Here is a 27,884-nt window from a genome sequence, read left to right as displayed (position 1 = left end):
TGTTCGAGTATTGACAGAACGATAAAGCAGCAATAAAAAACGATGGATGCTTTTTGGCTCTGTTTTCTGCCCTCCTCTTTTATCCACTTTGAGCTTAATTACTCGCTCACCTTATTTTATGCGTTTGTGTGCTTTTGTTTGGCAAATGTTTGAGCTAAACAGAAGTTGAAGATTTTACCTGCGGTACAGTTTGCTAAGAAAGAGATGAGAACTTCGGGCTTGCTAATGTCTTAATGCTAAAAGTATGTTTCGTAATTTAAGGTAAGAACTTTACACGTTTTTCTTCAAAGAACTGGATTTGTAATCTAATTGCAACAATACATGTAAATTGCTTAGTCACCGATTCATTCAAGAAGAACAAAAGTCTTGGAATTGGGTTAGGAAAGTAAGCGAAAAAGTAAGTATTCTTTTTACCCAATTCTTTGTGTCATTGAACCTGTTCCACTTTACAATAAAGATTTAAATAACCTTTACGATTTTGATATAAAGTAAGATAAGACTTGGAAAAACATTTTAAAGTCGAGTTGTTAAAAATGTTTAGAGTTTTTTACTTAACGCTCAAAATAATTGAGAGTAATTAGAATCTAAATCTTATTATGACATTGTTCGCTTTGATGTTTAATTAACAATAATTAAAGCTTTGGCATATAAAAACTTCAAATCATAAAAAAGAAATAAAAACAAAACTGAGATGTATTTTAATAATTTATTTATTTCCCAATCGCTACAATAGTAATAAATTAACCGTTAATAACGTAACGTTCTTATATACACTGTCTTTTATTCCGATTTTCGTTATATGTTTATACAATTTCATAGTTCTCTCGAGTTATCTCTTAAATTTGATAGCATCAAGTAGAGTATTTTCAACAAATTTCATATTTTTTACTATTTTATCCATAAATGTAGTAACAACATCAAAGCCTATTAATAAAACTAACTAAACCAATTCAATGTTAAGGAACCAGAAGATTAAAACTTACAATAGTAAATACTAGATATAAATAAATGCATGCAAACGCTTTTGTGATTCAGGATGGATTGTAAATGGAACTAAACATAATGCTGGTGATGCATATAGAACTTGGTAAATGTGCGGGTGTTAATGAGGTGACATTACTTGTGTGCCTGTCTGTGGTGTCTTTAATGTATATTTTGTATATCCCTCATATCAGGCCCACGGCGTGAGGAGTCCAAACGACACTGAAGGCCCTATTGAACATCCTCTTCAGCTTGTAGAGTCCGAAGAGCAGCATCCAATAGCACATAATAAGCACGAAGATGCCCACAAAGGTCACCAAACAGCGGTTGGGATTGTTCCAATCCAGAATGGGATACACATAGGGATTGCCAAATCTGCAGGAGAATTATGCAGGTGATCAGTTGTAAAATCATAAAGCATACGGGCATTATACAATACTCACTCATCTGTACCCCCGCATAAATGGTAAATCAGAGTGAAAACGAAGAAGAAAATCGCCAGACTCATGCCGTAAACCATATGCAAGATCCTAAGCGGAAATGCCACGATCAGGAAATCGATCAGCATCATTACGGAATTCAGACCGTGAGTAATTATGCTGATGGCAGGAAATCGCATTGGCTTATCTGTAAAAGAAGGGAATTCTATAATTTGTATTTATTTTATAATCCATAATGTATTATAAGCAGCGTAACATAAAAGTGTTTATATCAGTTTCCATGAAAATAAAATAAATAATATACAGAGCTTTAGCCACACTCACTCATCTTTCCGTGGAGAAACACCCAGTAGACTGTTGATATGATCAGAGCCAGCGATAGTGTCATATTGTACAGCCACCAGTATATTTTTAGACCTTTGGAGGTCTCCGCTTTGTGGGCGGACTCCTGTACCAGACTCCGGGTATTCCGCAGATCAAAGTGCCAGCAGGTGACCTGTACGGCGGAAATCAGCATGGTGATCGTGCACAGCCCGAATCCCCAGTTGGTCATGTAGATAAAGAACTTTCCATCGCAAAACTGAACGATTATGCACATGATGTACACGCCCAGGAAAAACAGGGCCCAAATCCATCTATAGAGCAAGTATATTGTGTTGATCTCATCTTTTTGCCACTGCAAAAAGAAAGTTAAATAATTAAGGTTATTAAAAAAATGCAATTCATTTAAATTAATCAATTATATTATATTAATTCCCATACATTGTTGCTGGTATTGCATTCAATAAAGAACTTTCCATTAATCCTTATCGCTGACACTTGTCTGACCCTTACACGATGATCTATTAAAGTTTATGTAATATTTTAATTAAAATATTCCACACCTTTGCCCGCTGAAATTAACGAAAACAAAAACTAAATGCTAATGACAGCTCATATCACGACTCAATGCTTATCACTTCCAATGACGTAGTCAGAATTAAGGCCTGTCTAAATGATTTTGCCTTCGTATCAAAGACCACAGTTTTGCGTGTGTAATAATATTCAAATTTATTTGTTTTGAACTTAAATATTGCGGAAATAAAATCATTTGATTTGTTAGATTACGCGGTCCTCTATGGATATTTATGGGCATGTTTGCCATCTGATAAGGTGTCGTTGGAAAATTTATGGCATGCTCCTAAACTGTTTTCTGGTTCCTGCTTTGATTTGATTAGTATTTCATTCGTGCGAAATGTGTAATAGTTATTAATGAGGAGTTCTGTTCCAGGGTTCTCGGAACTTTGCGGTGCCATGGGGATTACTTTTAAGGGGCGAGTCTGAAATGACTCATTATGTTGATATGCTGCCAATTTTTATTTTCTTTGCTTTCCTTTACTTCGTATCACAATGAAATGTGAAAAAGGGGGGTTGTTAACCAAGTCATTCTTATCAAAGTTGGTATCATTGCGTTGGACAAATAACTTTTATCCATATATCTAGCTCAGTTATTTGTACAATCGAAAGAATTCAGTGTACAATAGAAATGTCTGGTAATTTACGATTTTTCACTCTAATTGGATGGTTTTCGGAAAGCTTTCATTCACGTGGAGTTAGTTAAAAACATAATTTCATATCTATGTGGGTTACGGTTCTGTATATTAGAATCGTCCACTCAACATGTGTGATATTTGTTTAAAACAGCACCACATTGAATGGAGACCAGCTTTTAGTTTAGCTGTGCTAATTAAATTCGAATTAATTAACAATGCTTGCGTGTACACTGTGTTCTCACCATAACATTTTATGTTCTTTGTGAACTTCGCTTTTTTTGTTGAGCACATTCTAATGAACTTTCGGTATATAAGCCACTTTTACCTTTTTTATTGTGTGCCTAATGGAAGGCAGCCAAACAATGCCCTGGGGAACTCAGGTTATATTATTAGAGACATTTTTAGTAGTTCACTTCGTTAGAGCCACTTTAACTGGTTTGCCTCTTATCAAAACACATTTTTTATTACAATTATCTACTTAGATTGTTGCGTCGTTGTCTGTACAGAACAATAATTTTGGCAAATTATTTCAAAGTCTCCGGCACTTAAATACCTATTGCTTAAAATGTCTTAACCCCTATATTTTCATATTTATGAAACACGTGCCTCCATGATCTCACTCAAAGAGTTACAACTTTCAAGGTACACTAATGTCAGTGACTACAATGTGTATACTTATTTTCGCTACTGCTATTTGCAGTGCCCGTATGATATCGTATGATACCACCTGAGCTGTTACAGCACCGATAAGTCTGCCGTATTTGGACACTAATTACGGGGAACTGCCCTCACCTGGGATCTGTAGAACAAATGAACGCGATTGTATGCGAAGCCGAAATTCGCCCTTTGCAATTCCTTGTTGAAGCTTTTGCAAAAGTCGTCGAACAGTTGCATTTCATATGCTTTTTTCTTTATTTGTTTAACTTGTTTATAATTTTTTTTATTTTTTTAATTTTCGTGTACTCCCTTATCGAGTTGGGGACTTGGCTGGGGAATTTGTGATTGTTAGTTAGGAGCGGAGACTTCCGAACCGAGTCGCGTTTAGCCGGCTACTGACTTCGTCAGCGCTTTTGAGTTATGTTTACGACTCGCACGAGCACCGCGGTGGAGAGATTGAGATAGATAGAGAGTTAAGGTGAGTAAGGAGCGATGTTGGGGATCTCCACTCGAAATCTCACTGCTGTGATCTTGAAAAATCGATCTTTTTGGGGTCCGGAGGGTTGGGATCGTGGGGTTACTTGCGAACAGCTCCAGTTGGCACGCGCACTCGAGCACTCGAAACGGCGGACTGACAGCCGGATCGATTCGCAACCCGATCGAAAAAATGACTATAGTGATCGCTCGATTCCGATTCCAGTCGGTCGACGATCGGTTGCCTAACGGGAATTGGACACATCGACTACTGGCGTAACATGCTTTATAAGCGAGACATCGCCGCTAAATTCAATTTAATATAATGTAGAGCACTCGGCTGCCGAAAAGAGTGTCAAATAGCAAGTACCGCCCCCTTGTTGGTGGGAACCGTTTTACAGACGGACACTACACATAACTCTGATATTATTGACAGCTGGGCGCCCGAAAACGCACACACATCTGTCACGATTGACCAGCAGTGAACTTGAAGCCATGGAGGTCGGCCAATTAAGATCTCCATTAACGAGTACCACCCGAAAGCAACGAAGTGCCGTACATCACTTGATGCCCGAAATTCTGGCTGACCTACATTTATTGGGGCCAGAACAGAAATGTTCACGGAGCGATAAGCAAAGTGCTTTCGTTCTTATCTAATCCATCAGAGAGAAAGAGAGCTATTATTCACTTGAAAACGGCTAATTAGTATTTAATTAAACACTTTTACTTAAATCAGATTAAATAGATAAGATCTATTAGATTTAAATATAACAGTGAGGAAACATATACTTGAATGTCCTGGTCATAATAATAATTACAAACGACCTTAAATACGCTAAAATATTTTTTTTATTTCGGGGGACAGACAGACTATTTTTTAAAAAAGCGTACATCAATAAAAATAATAATATAACGAGGCTCCTATCAATAAACATAAAAACTTAATGAAGATTTCCATAAGTAAAGTACTACTCAAACAATCATTATAAATCTTGGTGAAAAATGCTGAAAAGTGAATAAAAAATATATTTTACTTTATTTATGATTACTGAAACCCTGTTGAAATAAACAAAATCCACACCACAGTTAGAATTTCTGGCTGACACATTTTTTGCCACTGAACTTGGATCAATTTAAACAATAATAAACGCCCATCATCGATTACATATGGACATTCCGCCTGAATTTTGCTTACCCATTATATCAAATTCACGCCCCGATCGTAAATAATCGAAAGAGCAACTGGTTCGTTACCCCTATATCTGACCTTGCCATTGGCCAGGAATGAGAAACCAAAAGTGTCGTCGGCATTTGCTGTAAAGATAGTGAAAACAGCACAATTGAAACTTCCTCTTTATTGCATAAATTTAATTTGCCTCTGTAATTGAAATTCAATTTCAATCGAAACATTCTTAAATGGACCTTTGACACGATTCTGTGGGAATTGCCTGACAAGAAGAAAAGATTTTTGTATTGAGCAATATTTCCGTGGATCGATAGCTGGCGTGTTTTCTGATTACGTAAACATGAAATTGGAGATTAGATGTTTACAAAAATGTTAAAATTTCATTTAAAAGTACCGCTATGGTAGTCTTAGAGCCTCCGTGGGATTTCACTTCAAATCTAGTAAACAATTAACAAAAAGGAAGAATTATGTGATTATTTAATTCAGAAAATGTCAAAACTTTAAAACAGCCGAGTAAGGCTGAGAATATGAGTGAAGTTTTAATACCTTTATAAGTTAAAGCTCAAGAGAACTCTTATTAACGGCACCAATTTCAGAATATTTATATTTACAAGGATTGAAACTGAGTTCATAAAAAATAGGTAATCAGATATTAATATGTTTTAATTTTAGATATTATTATTTTAAAATTAACACATTTATGTATTAAAAAATAAAACAAACACACCCTGTCTTGACAAAAAGCTTCACCCACAGTACCTACTTTTGGAACTTTACTATATCCCTTATCAGAGAATTCATGATTCATTAATCGAAAGTCAAGTTAAAAAGTTTACGTCATGAAACGTGATTCCCAAAGCTTTTGCAAAATATTTGCTTAGAGTCCACTAACTTCAAGTTCCATTTATGAACATATGTATGTATTTCCAACGCCTCGTATCAGTAAAGGAAACAACGTCAATCACATTTTCTCCAATTTGAACATACGTATCATGATAGGCGTGCCGATAAATTAGCAGAATGAGTTTGGCAAAAATATTTGGTTTACTCTACTAAAAAGAAATTTAAAGTTTATAGAAAATTATAAGAAAATTAATATTTAATTTTATTATTTGAATTTTTTTTATTGATTTAAAATTATATTCACTTATATTTTTATTAATTTCTATGTTTTTACAATTCATATAATACCCAGCTTATTGAATCCACAATCCATATAAATTTTGACTTCTTTGAATAGTGTATTTGATAACGGATTTTAAGGGCTTTCAATCAAATATGATTTTCGTTTGAATTGTTTTTTTGGCGAATTCTTATCGCGTCTGAGTCCGGGGGGAATGGGTCTGGCGGTACTTGGCTTGTCACGGAGGGAAAACCGCCAGCACTTGACGAACACGAGTGTTTATCAGAGTGTTTATGGGCGAACTTGCAAATGCGAAAATTCCCAAAAATATTTAAAAATTCAGGGCCATCGATTGCCGTGGGACTCCGGCCCTATCTGGATATTAACGATGTGGGAAAAGTCCCATTCACGGACCGGCCGGTGTCTGGGTTCAATTTAGTCTACAGCTCTGACCGCACTCCACGTCCAAGTAGTTGGTCTTATCGGAGGCGTACGCTGCCGTCGAATTAGACATAAACGGTGCTCGTTCAGGTGATAAGGATCCAGATAGCTGGAGCGGCGGTTCCTATCACAGACGATTACCCCGATTCAAGCCGAAACGATTTGCGGAAAAAATGGCCCTCCATTTAGAGTATTTGACACCTGTGCCGCATGTTTCCGTCAGTCTGCGATCTACCGGCAAGGAAGTAACCTGCTCTGGACTCTTGTGGCCCTCCTAGTCCAGCGAAACCGACGACGAGTTCACCCAGCCTTCAATATGCGTGATAAGAGCCAGGAGCCCTGTTGTCTACCCCTGAAGGAGGAGTTCCAGCGCTCTAAGTTCTCGCTGCACCACGATGATCCTGGCGCCTTTTGTCGATCGCAATGGCAGAAGGGCGATCGGAACATCATCTGGCTGCTCTATCGATGGATCCTGGCTGGGTTCTTTGCCGGCGGTGTTATCGGCAGCATGGTGGAAACCTTCAACGGCGGTCGCTGGTTCATTTATCTCACGGACTGGGGATTTTCCTTGTGCTTTTATTGCTGCACCTATGGCGCCATAATCGCCACCATTTACTTCATAAGGCCCTCGTATTTTGGTAAGTATTGATGGATACCAGTGAAAATTTAATAATAAGCTCTTTGCCTAACGTTTAATATATTATTCCTAAATTATTTCGTAAAATGCGTTGTTTATATTGCAAAAACAAGGTAAAAACATTTTAAAAAGTAACATAAAACGCTTTAAAAAAAAAAATAAAATAAAATTGTTATGAAGCATTTTACTCTTTAATATCGTTCAGACTTTTTTTGATCCTAAAACAACATGTTAAAAAATCTTATTTTCTCTGTGTACTTATATTGTAATTTTCCCGTGTTTTTTTTTGTGACTCACACCAGCTAAGCACATAAAAAAAACTACTCATTAAGTACATAACTATAATAAATAACGATTTTTTGTTGAATGACTGAGACTTAGAAAATACAAAATCGTAAATTTGGAAATAATTTCTATGTGCGAGCCTACAAAGGAATATCCCATAATTTTCCCCAAAGTCCTATTAAATGATAGAGATAACAAAATCAGAGAATTATTATCATATCAAAGTAATTATATTTTGAACGATCAATCAATAATGACCTTTATTCTTTCCCATTTCCAAATATTAGCTCCTGGCAGTTGGGCATTGAAAATCTATTGGATTTCCCACTACACAACTGTAGTTTTAGCCATGTTGATCACCCTGGTCTTCTGGGCTGCACTTTATCCATGTGAGTTAGGCTAATAAGTAATTAAAAAATAAGTATTTATATTTTTTCTTTTATAGCCATGCCAGAAATGGGTGCTGAGCTGTACAACCTCTGGGCGCATGCGTTTAACTCGATTTGCATGGTTTTCGACTGCTTCATGGTCGCCTTTCCCACCAGAATTATGCACTTTGTTTATCCCTTCACCGCTGGCATTACCTATGGTATATTTTCATTAATTTACTTTTGGACTGGCGGAGTAGATCCGTAAGTAAATCATTAAAAAGTGCACGATAAATTTTATAATTCTTTATAAATTTTACAGAATGGGAAATCGATTCATCTATTTCATCTTGGACTGGGAACGACCTGGTCTGGCCATTGGTACGGTTTGCGGATGTGTGGTTCTAGTCAGCTGCTTCTGTGTGTTGGTCTTTGGATTCTACAGATTACGTATCTCGATGTACGAATGTTGTAGTAAAAAACCTGAGGAAATTCCATCTACCACTGCTCCTCCCAAGGAACCAAGGCAAAATGTTTGAGTTCAATTTAAACATTCTTAATGGGACTCCAAAGAAGTAGGTGGTTTTCTGGTAGATGGTTTACTTTTTTCCATTACTAAATGGTTCATTTACTTGAATCATGTTTACTATCATAAAATCATAGACCACAGAACTACATATGAAATAATTTCTGTACATGAAAGAAATATTAAAGCATCACTTTCTTATACGAGTTATATTACAATACAAAAAATATATATTTCCAACAATTCATATTGAAATTGTAGAAATAATGTTAAAAGAAATATTATACAAGAAAAGGTAAATAAATGTCATTTCGATTATAACTCAAAAAGAAAAGCATTTTTTAAACAAAAAATAAATTTTGCTATGGGCATTTTTTTTAAGAACCAGAATAGAATAATAAATAACTGTTTTTATGATATGAGTCAACAATTTTCAATAGTTGTATATCAACAAGAAATATTTCTTGTTTACATCCATATTTTCGTAATGTTATATACTTCAGATTATCAACCTCTACAAGTGCCATCGTACCTTTATAAATCTGTATATAGTGGTGTTTGATTTGACAGTATCAATGGCCAAAATAATAAAACTTTTGTAAAATATTCATATCTTGAAACGATTTGGCAGACAGGTCGATAGTGGGCTATTTGAGTGTTGGTATTGAGCTCATATTCTCTATCTTAAAAATTGCTGATAGGGTTTTTCGTGTTTCCCTGCTGGGGAGTGGGGTGTGAACAGATCGAGTCTATCATGGACTCTGATCACGAATTCCTAAATATACGTACTGCTTTATTACTGTGCAAAATCATCCGACACTCGAATGTGCTGAGAAGTATTTACGAATTGTTTTATGTCCCACTTGCATACATGGAATTTCCCGAAAATGAGTTTATGTTTTCCAATAGTGGCTAATACGGCTGCGCCAGATGGAAGATTAATGGTATGTTCGACCGCTCTGACCCACCTTGACCACGTTGGGGGTCTTATCGGGGGACTGCTGGCGATTCAGACATAAAAGGTACTCACTGGGATGATAAGGATCGTGATAATGCATACGGTGTGTATCACACGATTACCTCGATTCAAGCCAAAACTATGTGCGGTAAATATGGCCCCCTATTTAGACTATGGAACACCTGTTCCTACATCAGTCTGTGGTTTAGCGTCAAGGCAATAACTTGCTTTAGTCCATCGGAATCCAAGACATGGGTGATAAGAACAAAGAGGGGTGCTGTCAGCTCTTAAAGGACGAGTTCCAACGCTCCAAGTTCTCGCTGCATCATGAGGATCCTGGCGTCTTCTGTCGCTCGCAATGGCAGAAGGGAGAGCGAAATATAATCTGGGTCCTGTATCGATGGGCCCTGGCTGCTTTCTTTGCCGCCGGAGTTATTGGCAGCATGAGGCAGGATTTTAACGGCGGTCGTTGGTTTATATACCTTACGGATTGGGGGTTTTCACTGTGCCTAATTACCTGCACTTACGGCGCTGTAATCGCCACTATTTACTATTTTAATCAGTCGTATTTTGGTGAGTAATACTTTGTAATAACCTGACATATAATAGTAAATAAATTCTGCATTCCACTAACAATATTTAGCTCCTGGCGATCGCTCCCTAAAGATTTACTGGATCTCCCACTATACCACTTCGGTTCTATCCATGTTGATTACTACGGTCTTCTGGGCTGCGCTTTCCAATAGTAAGTTGAGCTCTAAAATCTATACTATCTGCAATAAACTACTTATTTATTTTTTAGCCATGCCCGAAATTGCTGGTGAGCTTTACAACTTGTGGTGTCATGCCTTCAACTCGATCTGCATGGTGTTCGACTGCTTTATGGTGGCCTATCCCAGTCACCTCATGCACTCTATTTATCCCTTTTCCGTTGTGCTTATTTTCTTGGTACATTCCTTGATTTACTATTGGGCTGGTGGAACTGACATGTAAGAAAGTCTTATGCTTATACTTCAGCTTTACATTTAAAACTTTTTTTTTTTAGCGATGGAAATCGGTTTATCTACTTCGCACTGGACTGGGCGCGTCCTGGCCTGGCAATTGGATTCGTTTGTGCCGCTTTGTTTCTCATTTGCTGCTTTTCCTTTGTGGCTTTTGGAATTTACCGGCTGCGGATCTCGATGTACAACTGTTGCCACAAGAAGCTGGAGGAAACACCAGCACTAGCACCTCCTCCCAAGGACTCAACTCCAAATGTTTAATTTAAATTCTAGCAATTTTAATCGGTTTCAAAGCCGTAGTATAGGACATAGCTGTACTTAGGCCATTTTCTGGACCACGGCAAACTGCAGCGATTGGATTTGGTTGGACCATTTCTCCAGGGCATTGTATCGCGACGCGCTGCTGTTGATCTTGTCTAGCTGGAGCACCTGATTCACTTGGTCGATGCGTCCCTTGATTGTGCTGGCGATGCAATAAACGTTAGTTAAATTCTTAGCATCTTTAACTTTAAAAACTTACTCATCCAGAATGCAGGAGACCAGCAGGCTTTCCACTTCGGCTGGCTCAATGTTCAGCGCATTGGCTATGAAGGGTATAGCAATGTTTTTATAGGGTCTGATGAGTTTAATAAGCACCTGGGTGCGAATGTTCCGCAACAAGTCCTCGATGTGTTCCCGTATGAACTGATCGGCCATAATGTTGCTCCGATGTTGCCGCAAAATGGTCTCAAACTCATTGATGTCGTTGTTCTGATAGGAGTTGACCAAGTTCGTCATGGCGAGGATCTCTGGATCGTTCTTATAGGGTTTAGCTTCCTGTGAGTCAAAGGGATTTATTCCTGATTTCATTAGCCTGAAATTGAGATGAATATTAATTGAGGCGAGGATGAGAAATAATGTTTCACCTACATGTTTGCCAACACCAAGTACTTTAAGCAAGTGGTTCTCCGGGGCGATCCGCTCTCATCGTAGTTCTTGAACGCCTCAAAGAAATCCGTGTGGGCCTTTTCGAACTCGCCCTCTCGCAGATGCATTTTACCGCCACACTCGCGGATGACTCCCATGATCAAAGGATGTGGAATGGCTGACTTGATGTGAAGCGACTGTTCGTAGAGGGCCTTCAGCTTCTTGTTGTTCTTTTGCACCGTGTACATCTGAATCTCAAGGGCGTAGATTTCCAGGAGCTGCGTGCCCTTCTTCAGGTCGTCCTCGCCATCATCAGTCTGGCAGCTTTGATGCAACTGCTTGAGAATCTTCTGCAATTTGGTGAAGTCGCTGCGGTCAAAGTAGAGTTTGCCCAGCTTGGTGTTGGTCTTGAACCACAGACGATCGTTTTTGGCATCCCGAAGGGCATCCAGAGTGGTCTCGTAGAAGTTCTGGAGCAGGGCCATCTGTGATAAAATAAAAGATTGAATTAAATTGTATGTAACTTGATCTGAATTCAATATTTCTAAGGGTTTTAAGGGATATTAGTCAAAAAATTAATGGTTAGCATGGTAATAAGAGCAGTTATATCTAGAAATCTCTGTTTTTGGAATGCTCACATTTTTTGAAGTGGATATATAGTCCAGTATAGAGTTGATGCTCTTTTCCGAATGATTCCTGGTCACGGCGCTCTTGATGTAAGTGAGCAGCTGTTTATAGCGCACCATCATCTCATCGTAGTTGCACTGCAGGGATATAGCATTATATAGATATATAGATTAGCTCATTTGGTAAAGCCTTACCAGCCTAAAGTTGATCTTGATCATTTGCTTCAGCGCCTTGAATCCCCACTCTCCTTTTTCGCCATTCTCGAGGTCGAGAACCTTTTGAAAACTGGCCAACGCCGCCTTGGGTTCCTCCTCCTTCAGAGCCTTGCTGTTGTAGTACTGGTTCTCCAGATCCACATCCGGTTCCGAGTTGCTATCCTCAGAGTATTCCTAAAATATTTATGAAAGAAGGTTGAAGCCGGCTTTGTTTGGAGGTCTTTAAAACAGCTAAATTCCACTATCTATTTACCAATCCATAATCCTCATCGTCGTCGCACATGAAATCATCATCGTTATCGGACATTTTGCGACTTGGGCTTTGTATATTAAACTTTATCACCAAATAAAATAAATGCGAATCTAGAATATTTTTGCAGAAAAAACAAAGGCGTGACCGTTTTGGGTTTAGCAAAATAATGCTGCCGAATGTGACCATCAGCTGTTGGCAATCGATAACTGTAGTGGAGATGCTCAAATGAAAACAGTGACTACAATTCAATATGTGATTTTAATTTTAAAATATATATAATGAAAAAATTAAAACAAAAAACTAATGACAATATTTAAAGACTGAAAATATTACAACATTTATAAAGCACATTTTTAATTTAGTTATTTTTACAAAATTATTCCAAAAAAATAAATATTAAAGATTTTAATATTTTTAATTTTAAGGTTTATTTAAATCTATAAAACAACATTTATTTTTAATAATTAATTAATTTGTATTTTGTATATTATCCCGTGACTTCTTCACCGTTACTTAAAAATACTTCGGTAACAGCTAACGGTACTGAAAATATTGCCCATCCCTCGTTCGACCAGTGCTGCCCATCCAATCAACAGGTTTTGTGTACATCCTTTTCGCCACTAAAATGAGGTAAACAATTTTCATTTTGCTTGTTTTCATTTATTAAAACCACAAAACCAAACACAGCCTGACAAAGCGACTTGTGCACATTTTCCCCCGTTGCAGTTCCGCCTCCAAGATAACTCACTCTTCGGCGGATCGAAACTCCCAGCCGATTTCGGAGGCTCTACTCGCGCAAGTGGACAGGAGCACCCCAAATTTGCAGTTGCTGGAAATTGCCTCGGGATCGGGACAACATGTGGGATTCCTGGCTCCCCTGATGCCCAACATCATCTTCCAGCCGACGGAGGCCCAAAGGGGTCACTTCTCATCGATTTGCGCCTACGCTGAGGATTGTCCCACCAAGAATATTCGAGCACCCTTCTATGTGGACATCTCCTGGGATCTCACGGATTGGGAGGAGCCTCCAGAGCCGGCCAGCTACGACTATATGTTTAACTCCAACATGATGCACATCACGCCGTGGATCTGCTCCATTGGACTCTTCCGGGCGGCCGGGCAGCTTCTAAAGATGGGCGGCAAGATGTTCACCTACGGTCCGTATGCAGAGAACCGCATCCTGGGGCCCAAGAGCAATTGGGACTTTGACATTATGCTTCGGCAGAGAGATCCCGACTGGGGCGTTCGCGACATAATCGATCTGAAGGTTGTGGCTACCGATAATGGAATGCAGCTGGAGAAGATCACGGAGATGCCGTCGAACAACAAGCTTCTCACCTGGCTTAAACTATAAAATAGTTTCTGACCTGGCTTAAACTATAAAATAGTGCACTAGACTAAGGCTATTTGGCGATTACCCCTCTCAGATAATGTTACGCATATGTATGTTGTTTATTTGGAGGCAATAAAGATTATTGCCATTCATTGGAGTGCCGGCTCGTCGAACTAGGCCAAGTGGGCCTGCGAGAGTGCAGGAATTGACCTTGAAAGCGCAGTTGATAGTAGCCCGATCGATTGGTGGACTCTATATAAAGACGGATCTGGTTGCACATGCGGCACAAGCGATCCAGCAACGGAGTTACAGGCATGGCGCAAACGATTCTTCAGCTGCTTCTCGTGGCAATTCTCCTGGTGAATCTGACTTTAGCAAGCACTGTGAGAAGACCGCGACTGGATGGACGCATCGTGGGCGGCCAGGTGGCTAGTATCCAAGACATTCCCTACCAGGTTTCCCTGCAGCGGAGCTATCACTTCTGCGGTGGCTCTCTGATCGCACAGGGTTGGGTCTTGACAGCCGCCCACTGCACCGAAGGATCGGCCATACTCATCTCCAAAGTGCGCATTGGATCTTCGCGCACTGCTGACGGTGGTCAGCTGGTGGGGATCAAGCGAGTCCATCGGCATCCGAAATACAATGCCTACACCATCGACTTTGACTTCTCGCTGCTCGAACTGCAGGAATATAGCGCGCAGAACGTGACCCAGTCTTTCATTGGACTTCCCCAACAGGATGCGGACATTGCCGATGGAACTCCGGTGCTTGTTTCCGGTTGGGGCAACACGCAGAGCAACCAGGAGTCCTCAGCGGTTCTTCGAGCTGTAACCGTGCCCAAAGTGAGTCAGATGCAGTGCACCGAGGCTTATGGCAGCTTCGGAAGCATTACGGATCGAATGCTCTGCGCTGGACTGCCGGAGGGCGGCAAGGACGCATGTCAAGGCGACTCGGGAGGTCCTCTGGCCGCCGACGACACTCTTTGGGGCGTCGTCTCCTGGGGTTATGGATGCGCCAGGCCAAACTATCCAGGCGTTTACTCACGGGTCTCAGCTGTACGCGATTGGATTGGCTCTATAAGTGGCATCTGAGATCAATAAACCACAAAAAACGATTATAATTACACGTGATTGAAAATTTAAAATTGTTCTAAAGTTTACATCAACTATGGTACACCAAAAAAAAATCTATCTGAATCGTAGGTCAATTTTACCTTATTTAAGATCAATTTTAATTTGACCTGGCCTCAGGTAAATTTGACCTGGTCGAAAAGGGTACTTCATATAAAAACGACATCGGTTTTGCATGACCTGAAATTTACATGGTCATTTCGATATTACGGTGACATGCTTTTTTTTGTGTGTAGCTAGAATATGGTATAAAATTTAAAATTGCAAATCAAGAAATGTTCCTTTTTAATATTTTCATAGCCGATGTAATCAAGGAATTTATGTCACTTTCCTTGCAGCAGCTGCACTTTTCCATCGGTCCATTTATCATCGCCAACTGAAGCAATTGACCCAGAAAAACCCCAGGTCCGAATGTTGACAGAGTCTGGATGGAGAGCAAAAAGAAGGGGTCAGATGACCACATCATATCAATAACTGCAGACCGACGGAGACGAAGATCAAATTTACCTAAGGCAAATAAAAGTCTGCACGAAGACGAAAAAATAACAAAGTTGGCATAGTAAAGTGAATTGATTGGTCAGAGTGGCATAAGTTCCCATTTCGAGAGCTGTTACTTCGCCTTTGGATATTTTTCATCTTCGATTGCAGTTGCCCGTTTGTTCTAGTGTTTTCCTCGTCCAGTTTTCCCAGCCATTTTCCATTTTCCTGGCCTCACTAATTGTTGATTAAATGCTGCAAATTGCTGCAAGTGTGCCCCATTGTTGCCTTTCTTCTGGCTTTCCCGTTGACGTTTTCGGTTACCTTTTACCATCTACGGTTGTCAAAGCAGTTAGCAGTGGAACCACAGGTGCTAAAGGGGTGAACCAGGTGGAGAATCGCCCCGGCAGGGGTGTCGTTGTGTCCTCCGGGTCATTGCAATTTTGCACGTGAACTTGTTAACAGAAAGGAGCTGCAGAAAAAAAAAACATGGAAATAGAGGTGAAGTGAACGAAGCCAAGACATGAACTGCAAATTGAACGGTTATGTCGAGAGATGGGTTACAAGTTTACCTTGGCGTTGCAATTTTCAACTTTCAAATGAACTCCAGTGGGTCACTGTGTAGCATACTTCCAGGGGTATTTAATCTACAAGGGGAAACAACTAGCATGGCAGTACCATTTTTAGCTGCAGTTTAGGAAACCATGATTGTCACTTTGGATGCCATAAATTTTTAAAGAATTTAATAATTAATAATAGTTAATTAATACCATAATTTTATATTTTTATTCTGTTCCATATTATTTTCAAACCATAATAATCCAATCATCTATAAGGAATTTTAAATTGATTTTTATTTATCATAACGCTGTCGTAATAAAAGATTTATAGTTTTGGTGGCTATGTTAACGAGAGCTTAGTGGAAAATATAAGTTTCACTACTATTTTGTTGTAATCTTGGCATTATGTTAGGACATTTTACTCGTTGAGATGCAATTAGGATGCCTCAGCTTATCTTTTAAAGTTCTCCAGGCTCTTTTTGAGGAGAGGCGACCTCTCCTAACGACTTGTGGCAGTACTTAAGCTGCTTTTGTTATTGTTTTTTTTTTTGCTGAATCTCCCTCTCAGCCTTGTTTTCATTTTTTCGCTTCCCTTTTTTGTTGTTCATTGGAGCCACCGAGACATAGAAAATGTAAAATTTGTTTGTTTCCTTTCATTGATGTTGAAAGTTTTTGCAGCTGCTGCAGACAATGCAATGAGTCGGGGTCTGGATCCTATATTCCCTATTCCCGCCCATATCTCCAGTTCTCCTCGGTCTCTAATTCTATCTGCTGGCCTGCCAGGGGACTGTCTTATTATTATAGTTTGTCGATTTGTTTGCATTGTAGTCCTCATTGTTGTTCTCTTAGCCGGTCCAAAAGCTTGTGTGGGTGTGGGTGTGTCCAGATGGTCCAACAACAATCGATTGTTATAAATTATTTTGCAGCTTTTGTAATTTGTTATGTGAACAACAAATATTGTGGAGAGCTTAAAAAATCTATTGAAACCTTGTTTTTTCGATGAGGGTGTTTCATTTGTAGACAACACTTCTTGTTGGGTTTTATTTTATCTAAAGGCAGAAAGGAAATTTGGAAACTTTCATCAGTGCTCATCATTTTAAGTAAAGTGGTAAGTCACAGTTAAAAAATTATTTCAAAAACCTTAAATTATTATAAATACAGTTACCAATATGTTATATATTTAATAGAAATCTTGTCATCTGTCGAATGGTGATTGATTTTTAATTTATAAAATTTGTTCATGCCTTCATTTAAAATTTAATAATATCTTCGGTGGACACTTTCCTCTTTGGCTATAAGAAAATTTGCTGGTCTTTATATAAATTTGCCTCACTGCTTATTTAAATTTCTTTCTATTCTGCCTTACTATTCAAGGGTTGTATAAAAAATATATATTTTCGAAAGATTAAATACATCTGCTCTGGGGCCATTGCGAGTTGTCTATGACTCAGTTAGGTGGCCTACGCGGCGTATGCTTGATCTGGCGGGATGCTGCCGCAACTCGCTCTGCCTTTGAGTGTGTGTATGTTTTTTATGGAAATAATATTCTTGTCAGGATTAAAAAGGATACGTGACCGGAATACGAGTGCAATGTGCATGCGGAAATGTGGCCAGGACCTGCGAGAAGCGGAACAAAAAGGGCAGAGACAAAAAACGGGAAAAGTAGACAAACAGGAGTCGCAACAGGACTAAAATGTATCTGTCAGACTCGTCGACTTTTGCTATCGTTGTCGCCTGTCGCATATCTGTATCTATGTTTGTGTTTATATTTTTCTTGCCAGCTCTTAGCCACTTCCCATCCACCATCCGCCATCCGCCATCCTCCATCCGCCATCATCATCATCATTTCGATGCTTATCCTTGCTTATTGTCCTGTCGGAAAATGCTCGCTGCTGCTGGTTGTCTGCTACTTTTTTCCTTTTTAATTTTTAAGAAAGCATATTGTAATTCTGTTGTTTACCTGTTTGGACACTCGGATACACGTACTTTTTAAATCTCGACCGCAGGCGATCCCTTGTTTTTTGCTTACCAGATTGGAGTGCCCTCGTCCCTTCCACCTCCTCGTCCTTCCGCCCAATGCAGTCAGTCATTTGTCCTGTCATTTGTAATATTCCCCTACGCATCCTTGACAGCGGCTTAGCATTGTTGTTTCCACAGCTGCTTAGCTATTCGTGGCATGTCCTGGGCAATGGCCACGATTGTGATGTATGATTTTCAATTCCACCTACGGCAAGTCTTCTTCTAATTTTGTTGAAATTATTCCTTGGCTCAACCAAAAAAACAAATAAAATGAAAACATTTTAGTGGGGTTTATCTTGAGTTTATTTGTTGGCTAAGCTACGTGTTCTCTGCCGAATATTTATGTATCTTTAAATTTTACAAATATTTATCCAATAAACTATTTGGAAATTGTATTTAAATGTAAAGTGTGGTGCAACCTTTTTTATACTTTTTTTAATTTACTATGTTATCAACCACCAAATAATTTTCGTTGAGTTGATTACTTTTTATTCTTGTATATAAATTTAATATACTTTCGATATCCGAATAGAACTGTCTCTTATCGGCACTGAAGCGCATACCTCATCATCAATTTGTGGCAGTCCCCTGAATATTATGAAATATTTTTCGTATATAATAAATCTTCTTTAATACTCCCAATACTAATAAACTTATAACTGCGTCTAAAAGTGGGTCAGGAAAAACGTATATATTTTTCTATAGCTCGAATATTTTTTTATCTGCCAAAGTAATCCCAACTTTGTTTAGTTACATCGTACTTGATTTGCTAACACATATCAACAGTTTATGGTATGTGAAGCGTAGCAATAGGTATTAGATATTTACTTTTATTATCAACTGATTACAATCAGAATGTTAGACATCGGTATTACTATTTTTATTTCCCGCATCGTGCATGTGTGTTTGTAAGTCGTATATCAATCGATTGGCAATACTCGTATTATGATGTCACTCTTTTTTAACGGATGTGGAAAAAGTTATAAAATAAAAATTGAGCTCTTTTTCCTTTTTTTTTTGAGTTATCGCTGTGGAATTTTGTTGATAAAAAGTATTCCCTAAATATATATGTATTAGCATATACTGAGCTAGTAGTGCATTCAATCGACAGAAACCCCCGTATTGGCGTTTAGTCAACAATTCTAATACATTCCCCTGACTCAAAGTGGGTTGAAGCACATTGATAACGGAATCTAATCTTTATAGCCGGCATAAAATCCGCTTTATTATAGTTCAGTTTTGGACTACAAAATGAGCTGCTATCGGTTGCATTGGATTCAGTTTCGCTTGTGACAGCTTTGTGCGGAGTTGCGTGTTTAGCTATAAAAAAAAAAAGAATATCCTCCGATCAAAATGTGGAAGAAAGTGATTTTCTGTGTGGTTCTTGTGGCCTTTTTGGGCATCCAGTTTGGTGAGAAAAATTTCCAAAGTTAACAGTCGAATCCTTGCTAATAAAATACTTTTAACCATTAGCCGACTCGCTAACCTGCTCGAAATGTACAACGCCGAGTGGATGCAAAAGTCCCTCGTCCGAAACCTGCTCGAATTCGACAGCCAATTCCAACAAGGCCTTTTTGGAAACGTTCCACAACAATGTGCCCGCCGTTAATGGCAGTTTTAATTTCTCCTGTGCCAATCTCACCTACTACCATGCAGCAAGTATGTTATTCGCTGATTTGTGTGTCTTAAATGGAACTATCTAACCACATTCTCTGACTTTCCTCCAGACAATTCCCATGCATCTGAGTTCCTGGGCTGTGTCTTCAATGAGACCAACGTCTGCGGTCTTACTTTGACCAGCTCCACGACTGGATGGTCGAAGAAGTGCCTCACATGCGGCACAGATTACTGCAACCCGGCGGGAACTTTCAGCGGTAGTGCCTATACCATCGTAGGTTCCGCGATTGCACTGCTTTTGGCCAAGGTCCTGAGCTAAACCCATCATCTAACTGAGGACCTACGCAGTATTTGAACTTAATTCCAATTGTATACTATTTATTTTTAAATGTTGGATTAAAAGAATTTATAAAAACAAAAAAATACTAAGAGTTTGAATTATTTAAAATAAAATAAACATTAGATAATCTATTTCAATTGATTTAAATGATTTTAATTATTCAAAATCTTTTTAGAGCTGAGATGGGTCTATTCATTATACCCTTGTAAAGGGTATTATAATTTCAGTCAGATGTTTGCAACGCAGTGAAGGAGACGTTTCCGACCACATAAAGTATATATATTCTTGATCAGGACCAATAGCCGAGTCTATCTAGCCATGTCCGTCTGTCCGTCTGTCTGTCTGTCCGTCTGTCCGTCTGTCCGTTTCTATGCGAACTAGTCTCTCAGTTTTAAAGCTATCGCGATGAAACTTTCCCGAAAGTCTTCTTTCTATTGCAGGTAGTACATTTGTCGGAGCGAGCCGGATCGGACCACTATATCTTAAGGCTCCCATAGGAATATTCATAGAAATATAAGAAAATTCATTGTAACTTTGTAGGAAGTAGGCGTTTTAATTCTTGACTACTTATGTATAAACAAAATTAAAATAGAAACGCTGAATCTGGAATCCCTAGAACTGCACCGAGTGAGCATTACTTTATCTGCAAGGGTATATAAGCTTCGGCTGGCCGAAGTTAGCTTCCTTTCTTGTTTTTATATTTGTTCCTTGAAATTTTATAAAATACAATTTCCTTATAAATTAGTCTTTTGTATATCAGATTCTCATGTGATTCACAGCCGACATTGTTTACTTCAACTTTTATTAGCCAGTTCTCGGAATGTTTTATTGGATCACTTCAATTATTTATTAGCTTGTAAAGTTTATATTAGGACCTTCCTCAAAAAAATAATAAAGAGTTTAAGAAATAAAAGCAAATGGACTAAGTTTAAAAGAATTTATTGATTCCTGGAAAGCAGACAAATAGACTGAGCTGAAAAAATTTATTGATTGTTGGACAAAAAACCATTTAGATAACATTCGATTATGTAAATGAATTTGCTTTTAATAAAATATGAGTCAATAGCTCTTAAATCGCTTAGCAACTTACCGAGTTATTTAGCTAAAAACTTCCCCATCTTGATTGCTACCAATTGTACGCAACGTTTTTATCAATTTATTGCCATATAGGTGTGCATATTGATTAGGTGTGGACTAAGATAAGAGCTATTAGATTCGCTCGTGAGAGAAGTCCCCATTTCAGTCAGGTGTGAAATTGTCAGCCTGTGAGTAAGATTTCAAACTGTGGGCTAGGTCCGAGTTAAGTACCAGATAACAACGAATGCAAATAAAGATTATGGATGCTAGCATACTGGTCTCTAAAAAAAAATATAAAACCCAGTTTCAAGTAAAATAACACAAATATGTTAGGTTTTTAATACATGTAAAAACTACAGTAGTTAAGTTTAACTTAATTATCTTTTATATTCCCATTCGATAAACTTATTACATTTTCGAAATTGCCTCCACAAGTTGAATGAGTACCTGAAGGGGAAACCCTTTCCGTTTCTCCATTGAACCTCTTTTGATAATCTTACTAGGCTATAAACGTTGCGATAAGCTAATCAGCCAAAATACTCATGCTTATCTGACAAGAAATGAGTAAAGTGCGAAATCTAAAGAGAGAAGCGATTTATAAAAGAGTTCTGAACATTTCAACAGAGTTTAGTTTAAAGCGAATAGGCGACTAAGAAAGTACTATTACTGAGAAGAATAAATAAAAAACCTAAAATAATGTATACTAAAGCCATAATTGCCACTGTATTGGTGGCCTTTGTCTGTGTCCAATTTGGTGAGTCATAACTCTGGAAATAAATATTTTCGCGCTTTAATTAGCGATCTGTTTCACTGAATAGCCGATTCTCTGAAGTGTTACACCTGCGTAACACCCAAGGATTGCAAGAGTCCCAAGAAAGTTACCTGTACCAATGCGGCCGCCAATGAGACCAGTAATTACCTGAGCGTCTATCATCAGGGAGTGCGGAACCTAACCAGCACTCGATTTGACTGTCTGGCCCTCAAGTACACTTGGAGTGAGTAGTTGAAACTTTGAATATCAGCCCAGATATATTTATAAAATATATATTCCCCCTTCGCCAGACAACGACGTGATCCATCAGCTGCATGGCTGCATTCATCCTAATGTTGGAGCCTGCAGTTTGGCCCTAAAGCCGGCCTATTCCCATTATAATAAGACCTACTGCACCGTCTGTTCGGGCGATAAGTGCAACAAGAATCCGGCTGGAAAAATGAGCAGCAGCACCATCACCATTGCGGCCAGTGTTGTGGGTCTTTTGCTGGCCAAGATCTTTGCCTAGGGCGCAACTATTAATATAGATGAGTTAAGAACATCAGACCATGATACCATGCCATAATAAATTATTTCTTTTTCCAATATCTCTTATAGTTTTAATTCTTATCAACTTCGATTAGATTAGACTTCTTGGACTTTCCACGCGTTCACGTTTTCTCAATATTTCACAAGAAGTTAATCAGTAGGTGATTACAGTTTATGATCTTTTTTAGGGAATTTTAGTTCGGCTTAGCTATTCAACTTAATTACATCTGACTAGACTGATTGGGCGGTATTAAGAGGTCTGATAAGGCAAAATAGTTGGAAAAATTAGGGTTTTAGCACATGTTTAGACTAAAAAGTTAATAAGTCAACTGTGACATATTATGCACATGTGTAGACTAAAAAGTTAATAAGTCAACTGTGACATATTATTATTTATTTGTTTATTATGCGATTAAAATTAAATAATTTGGATTTACACACTGTTCGCGTGTGGAAATCGTATATTAATACAAAGAGGACCGATTCCGGGGTTCCAACTTTTCGATAACTTTTGTGGATTTGTTATCTTGGCTTGAAGCCGGGTTTTATTGTTGGGTCATTTTCAAATAAAGGAAAGTCATTGAAGTTGAGCTAACGTGTTCTCCAATTGGGCGGTATAGAATCAAAAGCGGAACGTCTAACAACCAAGACCTGGCCCCAAACACACACAATTTTAAGAAATTCAACCATTCAAATTCAAATATTTGTTGGTCCATTTAAAAAAGAATTTTTGGGAATCCCGGATGATCAACTTTTTTTTTTTCATTTTTTCAAACGATTTCTTTTACTATTAGGAAAATTAAAGTTGAGACAGAAATTTTTGGCTTTCAGAACTAAAACCCTTTTACTCTCTTCGATATAAGTGTAAATCCCAAAAATATACAGATGTAAAATTGAGCATATATGGCTATTTGTCGGTCAATTTAAACGATTTTTTGATATTCTTGGCAATATAAAATGCTCTTCTTTGGTCCCGCACATCTCTCTTCATGAAAATTCCGTTTGCCGCATTAGTCATCCAGGGAACTCTAAAAATTCCAGGCTGTCACTTAAATTGGCAAACTATCCCAGAGAAAGCCGGAGTTAGCCCGGAGTCGAGAGAAACATGAATAAATCTTTAATAGTGTTGCCGGCTGGCTAAAAGGTAGCCTCACTTTTGCATGCCGAACATTATCCTTTTTAGGGGAGGCTGCGGCGGAGGGGGGTCATGTTATGGTTATTGTGGCTCGGTTTGTTTGGAGCTGCAGTCAGGCATTTAATTGATTGATTGTTGCTCGTCTATGTCTGCATCGATTTGGCCATGTTCACACCGTCCTCTAACCCGCCTCCGAAAGCCGGGGTTACAGCTACCCGTTTCGGATGTTTCATAACCAAAACGGCAGGAGGTGTCCTATGCCGCCCATCGCATCCTGCGCCGTTATCAAATCGACTTCCTGGCTATATATACATATATGCGCCACATTGCTCCTGCTGCCAATTAGTGTTGGTGCGTCATCTGTGCGAGTGTGTGTGGGTGTGCACGTCATCAATTAATTTTTGTATTGTTGTTACTTTGTTTTTTGGTTGGCTTTTTTGTGCTGCTGCACTCGGTGGGTTCCGTGGGAGAATCCCCCTGTTGACTGATTGGTTTCTTTTCGATTCAATTGTTTCATGTGTGCATGGGAATGGGAATGGATGTGTTCGCTAACAAAGTTATGGTTATGGCTTTGACATCTGGAATAGGATGACCTATAGCGAGGAATCCCAAGACCTTATTCAAGGGTTTAGCGAACCTTTTAAGTCATGAGACTGCTTTAAAATAGTCATGATTTTTTTTAAATAAATATGACATGGGTTTTGCATCAAGATACACACAGAAAAAACATCGATATGCGTATGGTAAATTTCTGGTCTTTTCATATACATACGCTTATCGGTTTTACCATGCGAAAGTTCTCTGACTTCCTAGTCGTCCTTTTAATTACAAAATTTTCAAATGTTTTAAACATTTGGTTTTCAAAATACTTTACAAAATACAAACAAAAACAAAATGGTTTGGGCAAAAATCAAAGCACGCTCTCCATTTAAAACTTCCTTGTGACTCTTTCTGATTTCAAAGACCACCCTCGATTTCCGAAACTTGTTCGGAACTCCCAGAAACTAAATTAAGTTTAACTTCAACTACAATATGTACATTTGATTTATGCATTGAGAGACCATAGACCGAACCACCTCCGCGTTCAGCCCCCAAGAAAGTCCTGCTCCTGCGAGAACGTAGACGGGAACCCTCTGATAACTAAGCCAAACCTATTCAACTTTCACGTTCGCATTGTTTGCACGAGCACGAAAAGTTATTAAGATGCATAGACGTGATTTTGCATGTTTTAAAAAAGAATACATAATGCCGCAGGTTGAAGCGGGGGAGTAGGGGATATTATATGGATGATATTAGGAGGAGGAAGACTGGGATCTTGACTTGCACTTTAAGTACTTTTAATTTACTAAACAAATTTCCATTCTTCCCCGACGACCGAAAATGTTGCATTCAAGAGGCCAAAAGAGGCCTCCACCCACAAAGACAAACTCATTGACATGCCCGAGACAGGAATTGAATTAAAAGTTTTCGGCTTTTCCGTGGAAATAGAATACCCAGAAGTTTCATTGTTTGGCTTCTGAAAAAAGTTTGGCGCATTTAAATTGATTTGTAATTCGCGGTTAATTTGGTTTTTTCAGCTCCTTTCTTCGGTCACTTTTATTCAATTTCACATTGTTAGTTTTCGTTCATTTTTTGCGCTTTTATTATTATTTTAATTTGACACGGAACGCCTGACAGTTATTTCAATTTGCCCTTTGTACATAGTTTTACCCCGAACGAATGTTACAAATTAAATATGTATTGAAATTTTAAATTGTCGCCAAATGTCTGCGGTATGGCTTGATGCTTTTGTGAATTTTCGGAATGCAAATCAAAGAAAGGCAATTTGAATAATGATGTTGAAATCAGAATTAAATCAGAAAATATGTCACGCTGATATTAAAGACCAAATAAGCAATTCAATATAAGTAAGCATAAATTTTAAATTGCTTTCTAACATAAACATTTAATTTTCATTGAATAAATGAGCATATTTGAATTATTCAAATTTTTCATTAATTCTCCTATGCAAATGTTTGAAAAAGATGTTAAAATTCAATTTTAGTTGCGTAAATATTGTTTTAAAATTTTTGATTGAACTCAATGTCGTTTTGTGATATAAAAATTGAAAAATAGATTATATAAATATTGATAGCTTAATTTAAATAACAATATTTCACAAGAATATACTTAAAACTTAAGTTAAACTTGTTATCTTTTTATATTTATTCTATTATTATTATTCACAATCAATATTACAGTGTCGACTTTTAGAGAAAGTTTTCCCAAAATCAGTACAAGGACAAAATAAAGTGCTAGCCCATAAATCTAAAAATTTAATATGTAACAAATAAATCAAAGGCAAAAAACCAACATTTACACATTCGCTTGCTGTGGCTAAAATTTTCTGCACATACTTTATCAATTGTTTATATAAATATGGACATCGTACACATTCAGAGAATTCATAATTTATGAGATGCAGCTAAAGTGTAAACATCAAGAATTTGTAAATGAAAAGTGAAAATCCCGGCAAAAGAATTGGGATGAAATCTGCTTTAATGTAGCTTAAAATTCCTTGGCCAAAAGCCCTGTGAAACTGGTTGAAAATTATTATTGTAAGATTTGCCTAAATCGTTTATGACACTGTCACAAAATGTAGTATAACGAGCTGAGAAAGGGTCGGATTTGGGGTTTTGTTGAGAGATTAGCAAATGTCTTTGGTGTTGCTGCTACGCAGATTTGCTTTTGGGTTTCGTTTTGGTTTGGTTTGGGACTTGTTTGTAAGTAATTAGAAAGATACTTGGCTTATTTGCTGGTGATTTGGTGACGACCCAACAACTCTATTATCATGTTAATAATGATTTGGAGACGGGCCGAGTTAAAGCAAATGATTTAAGTTTGGTGAGTGTGTTCAAGAAGTGCTGTACAGTAAAATAAATACTTAATTTAATTTCTTAAACTTTGTAAATAATTTAGAGATTTAATAAATTAATGAAGTGGTATTAAACAAATTAATTATAGTATTTATTAAATTAATTATTATCTGAATCTGAATTTTTTACATAAGATCGTTGTTATTGGGGCTCAATATTTTAAAGTTTGTATTATTATTAAATTCAGAACCATTTTTTACGCACCTCGAGTCCCTCCTGTTGCACAACTTGCAGAATTTATGCATGACAGCAGCATGACTTAATCCTTTCGAGGCGCCAACGTGAGCAGGCAGATTTTGGGAGAAAGTGTTAAAGATTTCGCAGGGACAGGGAACTAGAGTTTTTGTTATTATGTCGACTGCTTATATTATTATTAACACCAAAATCTGAAACGATAAACAAAAACAGTACTGAGTTTAATTCAAACGAGCAGTTCGTTGCATTTCAATTAGTCTGTTTCACTGCAGTCTTCAGAATCTCTGCTCAAGCGGAAAATCAATCATTATTCGCAGCGTCAAAAGTGACACTTCATATAGTTATTGTTTTTTTTCTTTAGCAGCATTTAAGCATATTAAAAGTGAAATGCAGGAAAAATTAAAATATTAAGATCAACTGAGAGGGAAAAACTCGTTTTATTGTTGCCACGACAATGAAAAATCGCTGCCGCATATGTTCGACAAAAACCCTGACATTATTGACTGTTAATATCCTGGGAAACAACGGAAAATAATGTTCTTTAAAGGTGAAGTTTTGCTACCCTTGGTTTTCTGTGTGACACAAAATTATATTGATTAAATATTAATAATGTGAATGTTTGTAAAGAAGTGAATAAATTTTAAATTTATTGTAAGAGAAAAAATATTAAGAAACAATTTTCGAATAGTTTTGTTAGATTTAAGAACTTACGATTTCTGCAGATTAGTTTTAGGCTTTGGCTGTACCATTATTATTTTAATAACTATCAGATAAACTAAGCACTCAAAAGCTAAAATTGGACAGATATTTATTCTCCAGTCTTAAAAGATCAACACTAGTTTGGCAGGATACCCTGATAAATAGGGCATGTATAAATCGATCTGGGTGCAACATTTCAATAACTGAAACGCCAATTAAAATTGTACAATGGCTTCTCGGTCAGGCAGTGACTCCAAACAAAAAAAACCAAAAAAAAGAGGGGGCAGCGGTGGGAGGGAGAAATAACACTGGACGAATGTCAGTTAAACGAACAAACAGCAAAAAACAAACACAAGCAGACATCTGCATTGGCCATGGTTGACACACACACCACGCTCATCCACGTGCATATATCTATATGAATATGTGAGGGCAGGCAGGAAGTGCTCACACACACGTACCGGCTCTCATATCCTC

At 37.9% G+C, this 27,884-nt stretch overlaps 8 protein-coding genes across 9 annotated transcripts; 6 read left to right on the top strand and 2 right to left on the bottom strand.

Annotated features, from left to right (window-relative positions):
• Positions 1–692: 692 nt before the first annotated feature.
• rost (rolling stone) lies at positions 693–4,336 on the bottom strand. The gene is made up of 4 exons (XM_017150834.3): positions 3,746–4,336; positions 1,746–2,097; positions 1,425–1,608; positions 693–1,356 (listed from the first exon to the last, which is right to left on the bottom strand). The coding sequence occupies exons 1-4, from the start codon at positions 3,845–3,847 to the stop codon at positions 1,167–1,169; spliced, it is 828 nt and encodes a 275-aa protein (XP_017006323.1). The 5' UTR covers positions 3,848–4,336; the 3' UTR covers positions 693–1,166.
• Positions 4,337–7,040: 2,704 nt separating this feature from the next.
• Positions 7,041–8,750, top strand: LOC108063622 (protein rolling stone). The gene is made up of 4 exons (XM_017150771.3): positions 7,041–7,472; positions 8,044–8,145; positions 8,202–8,388; positions 8,447–8,750. The coding sequence occupies exons 1-4, from the start codon at positions 7,151–7,153 to the stop codon at positions 8,661–8,663; spliced, it is 828 nt and encodes a 275-aa protein (XP_017006260.2). The 5' UTR covers positions 7,041–7,150; the 3' UTR covers positions 8,664–8,750.
• A 1,043-nt stretch (positions 8,751–9,793) lies between these two features.
• On the top strand, positions 9,794–10,870 carry LOC108063677 (protein rolling stone). Its single transcript, XM_017150836.3, has 4 exons — positions 9,794–10,181; positions 10,252–10,353; positions 10,411–10,597; positions 10,654–10,870. Exons 1-4 carry the CDS (start codon positions 9,860–9,862, stop codon positions 10,868–10,870), a joined length of 828 nt encoding a protein of 275 aa, XP_017006325.2. The 5' UTR covers positions 9,794–9,859.
• Positions 10,866–12,780, bottom strand: alien (COP9 signalosome complex subunit 2 alien). The gene is made up of 6 exons (XM_017150835.3): positions 12,611–12,780; positions 12,337–12,531; positions 12,154–12,279; positions 11,519–12,000; positions 11,130–11,462; positions 10,866–11,072 (listed from the first exon to the last, which is right to left on the bottom strand). The coding sequence occupies exons 1-6, from the start codon at positions 12,662–12,664 to the stop codon at positions 10,928–10,930; spliced, it is 1,335 nt and encodes a 444-aa protein (XP_017006324.1). The 5' UTR covers positions 12,665–12,780; the 3' UTR covers positions 10,866–10,927.
• Positions 12,781–13,177: 397 nt separating this feature from the next.
• LOC108063674 (UPF0585 protein CG18661) lies at positions 13,178–14,095 on the top strand. Of its 2 annotated transcripts, none has more exons than XM_017150831.3 (2): positions 13,178–13,240; positions 13,298–14,095. In XM_017150831.3, exons 1-2 carry the CDS (start codon positions 13,236–13,238, stop codon positions 13,962–13,964), a joined length of 672 nt encoding a protein of 223 aa, XP_017006320.2. In that variant the 5' UTR covers positions 13,178–13,235; the 3' UTR covers positions 13,965–14,095. The 2 variants fall into 2 exon arrangements, with proteins under 2 accessions (XP_017006320.2, XP_070067622.1); XM_070211521.1 differs by having other exon boundaries at positions 13,193–13,240; positions 13,337–14,095.
• Positions 14,096–14,206: 111 nt separating this feature from the next.
• Positions 14,207–15,074, top strand: Try29F (Trypsin 29F). Its single transcript, XM_017150830.3, has one exon. It carries the CDS (start codon positions 14,222–14,224, stop codon positions 15,032–15,034), a length of 813 nt encoding a protein of 270 aa, XP_017006319.2. The 5' UTR covers positions 14,207–14,221; the 3' UTR covers positions 15,035–15,074.
• Positions 15,075–19,375: 4,301 nt separating this feature from the next.
• On the top strand, positions 19,376–20,223 carry LOC108063624 (uncharacterized). The gene is made up of 3 exons (XM_017150773.3): positions 19,376–19,540; positions 19,603–19,788; positions 19,857–20,223. Exons 1-3 carry the CDS (start codon positions 19,483–19,485, stop codon positions 20,063–20,065), a joined length of 453 nt encoding a protein of 150 aa, XP_017006262.2. The 5' UTR covers positions 19,376–19,482; the 3' UTR covers positions 20,066–20,223.
• A 1,546-nt stretch (positions 20,224–21,769) lies between these two features.
• Positions 21,770–22,522, top strand: LOC108063625 (uncharacterized). Its single transcript, XM_017150774.3, has 3 exons — positions 21,770–21,917; positions 21,982–22,158; positions 22,226–22,522. The coding sequence occupies exons 1-3, from the start codon at positions 21,860–21,862 to the stop codon at positions 22,441–22,443; spliced, it is 453 nt and encodes a 150-aa protein (XP_017006263.2). The 5' UTR covers positions 21,770–21,859; the 3' UTR covers positions 22,444–22,522.
• Positions 22,523–27,884: the final 5,362 nt, after the last annotated feature.

Source organism: Drosophila takahashii, chromosome 2L, assembly GCF_030179915.1.
Source record: "Drosophila takahashii strain IR98-3 E-12201 chromosome 2L, DtakHiC1v2, whole genome shotgun sequence".
NCBI classification, from domain to species: domain Eukaryota; kingdom Metazoa; phylum Arthropoda; class Insecta; order Diptera; family Drosophilidae; genus Drosophila; species Drosophila takahashii.
Note: the sequence above shows the minus strand (reverse complement) of the source record. Positions and strands in the feature narration are given on the sequence as shown.

Coding starts and splice junctions, on each gene's coding strand:
- rost (XM_017150834.3), bottom strand. CDS start 3,847: ATGCAACTGTTCGACGACTTTTGCAAAAGCTTCAACAAGGAATTGCAA. Junction 2,098..3,745: donor ATTTGTTCTACAGATCCCAG/GTGAGGGCAGTT, acceptor TTCTTTTTGCAG/TGGCAAAAAGATGAGATCAA. Junction 1,609..1,745: donor GTTTCTCCACGGAAAGATGA/GTGAGTGTGGCT, acceptor CTTCTTTTACAG/ATAAGCCAATGCGATTTCCT.
- LOC108063622 (XM_017150771.3), top strand. CDS start 7,151: ATGCGTGATAAGAGCCAGGAGCCCTGTTGTCTACCCCTGAAGGAGGAG. Junction 8,146..8,201: donor CTGGGCTGCACTTTATCCAT/GTGAGTTAGGCT, acceptor TTTCTTTTATAG/CCATGCCAGAAATGGGTGCT. Junction 8,389..8,446: donor TGGACTGGCGGAGTAGATCC/GTAAGTAAATCA, acceptor TAAATTTTACAG/AATGGGAAATCGATTCATCT.
- LOC108063677 (XM_017150836.3), top strand. CDS start 9,860: ATGGGTGATAAGAACAAAGAGGGGTGCTGTCAGCTCTTAAAGGACGAG. Junction 10,182..10,251: donor TTTTAATCAGTCGTATTTTG/GTGAGTAATACT, acceptor AACAATATTTAG/CTCCTGGCGATCGCTCCCTA. Junction 10,354..10,410: donor CTGGGCTGCGCTTTCCAATA/GTAAGTTGAGCT, acceptor TTTATTTTTTAG/CCATGCCCGAAATTGCTGGT.
- alien (XM_017150835.3), bottom strand. CDS start 12,664: ATGTCCGATAACGATGATGATTTCATGTGCGACGACGATGAGGATTAT. Junction 12,532..12,610: donor ACGATGAGGATTATGGATTG/GTAAATAGATAG, acceptor TAAATATTTTAG/GAATACTCTGAGGATAGCAA. Junction 12,001..12,153: donor ATATATCCACTTCAAAAAAT/GTGAGCATTCCA, acceptor ATTTTATCACAG/ATGGCCCTGCTCCAGAACTT.
- Try29F (XM_017150830.3), top strand. CDS start 14,222: ATGCGGCACAAGCGATCCAGCAACGGAGTTACAGGCATGGCGCAAACG.
- LOC108063624 (XM_017150773.3), top strand. CDS start 19,483: ATGTGGAAGAAAGTGATTTTCTGTGTGGTTCTTGTGGCCTTTTTGGGC. Junction 19,541..19,602: donor CTTTTTGGGCATCCAGTTTG/GTGAGAAAAATT, acceptor TTTAACCATTAG/CCGACTCGCTAACCTGCTCG. Junction 19,789..19,856: donor CACCTACTACCATGCAGCAA/GTATGTTATTCG, acceptor ACTTTCCTCCAG/ACAATTCCCATGCATCTGAG.
- LOC108063625 (XM_017150774.3), top strand. CDS start 21,860: ATGTATACTAAAGCCATAATTGCCACTGTATTGGTGGCCTTTGTCTGT. Junction 21,918..21,981: donor CTTTGTCTGTGTCCAATTTG/GTGAGTCATAAC, acceptor TTCACTGAATAG/CCGATTCTCTGAAGTGTTAC. Junction 22,159..22,225: donor GGCCCTCAAGTACACTTGGA/GTGAGTAGTTGA, acceptor CCCCTTCGCCAG/ACAACGACGTGATCCATCAG.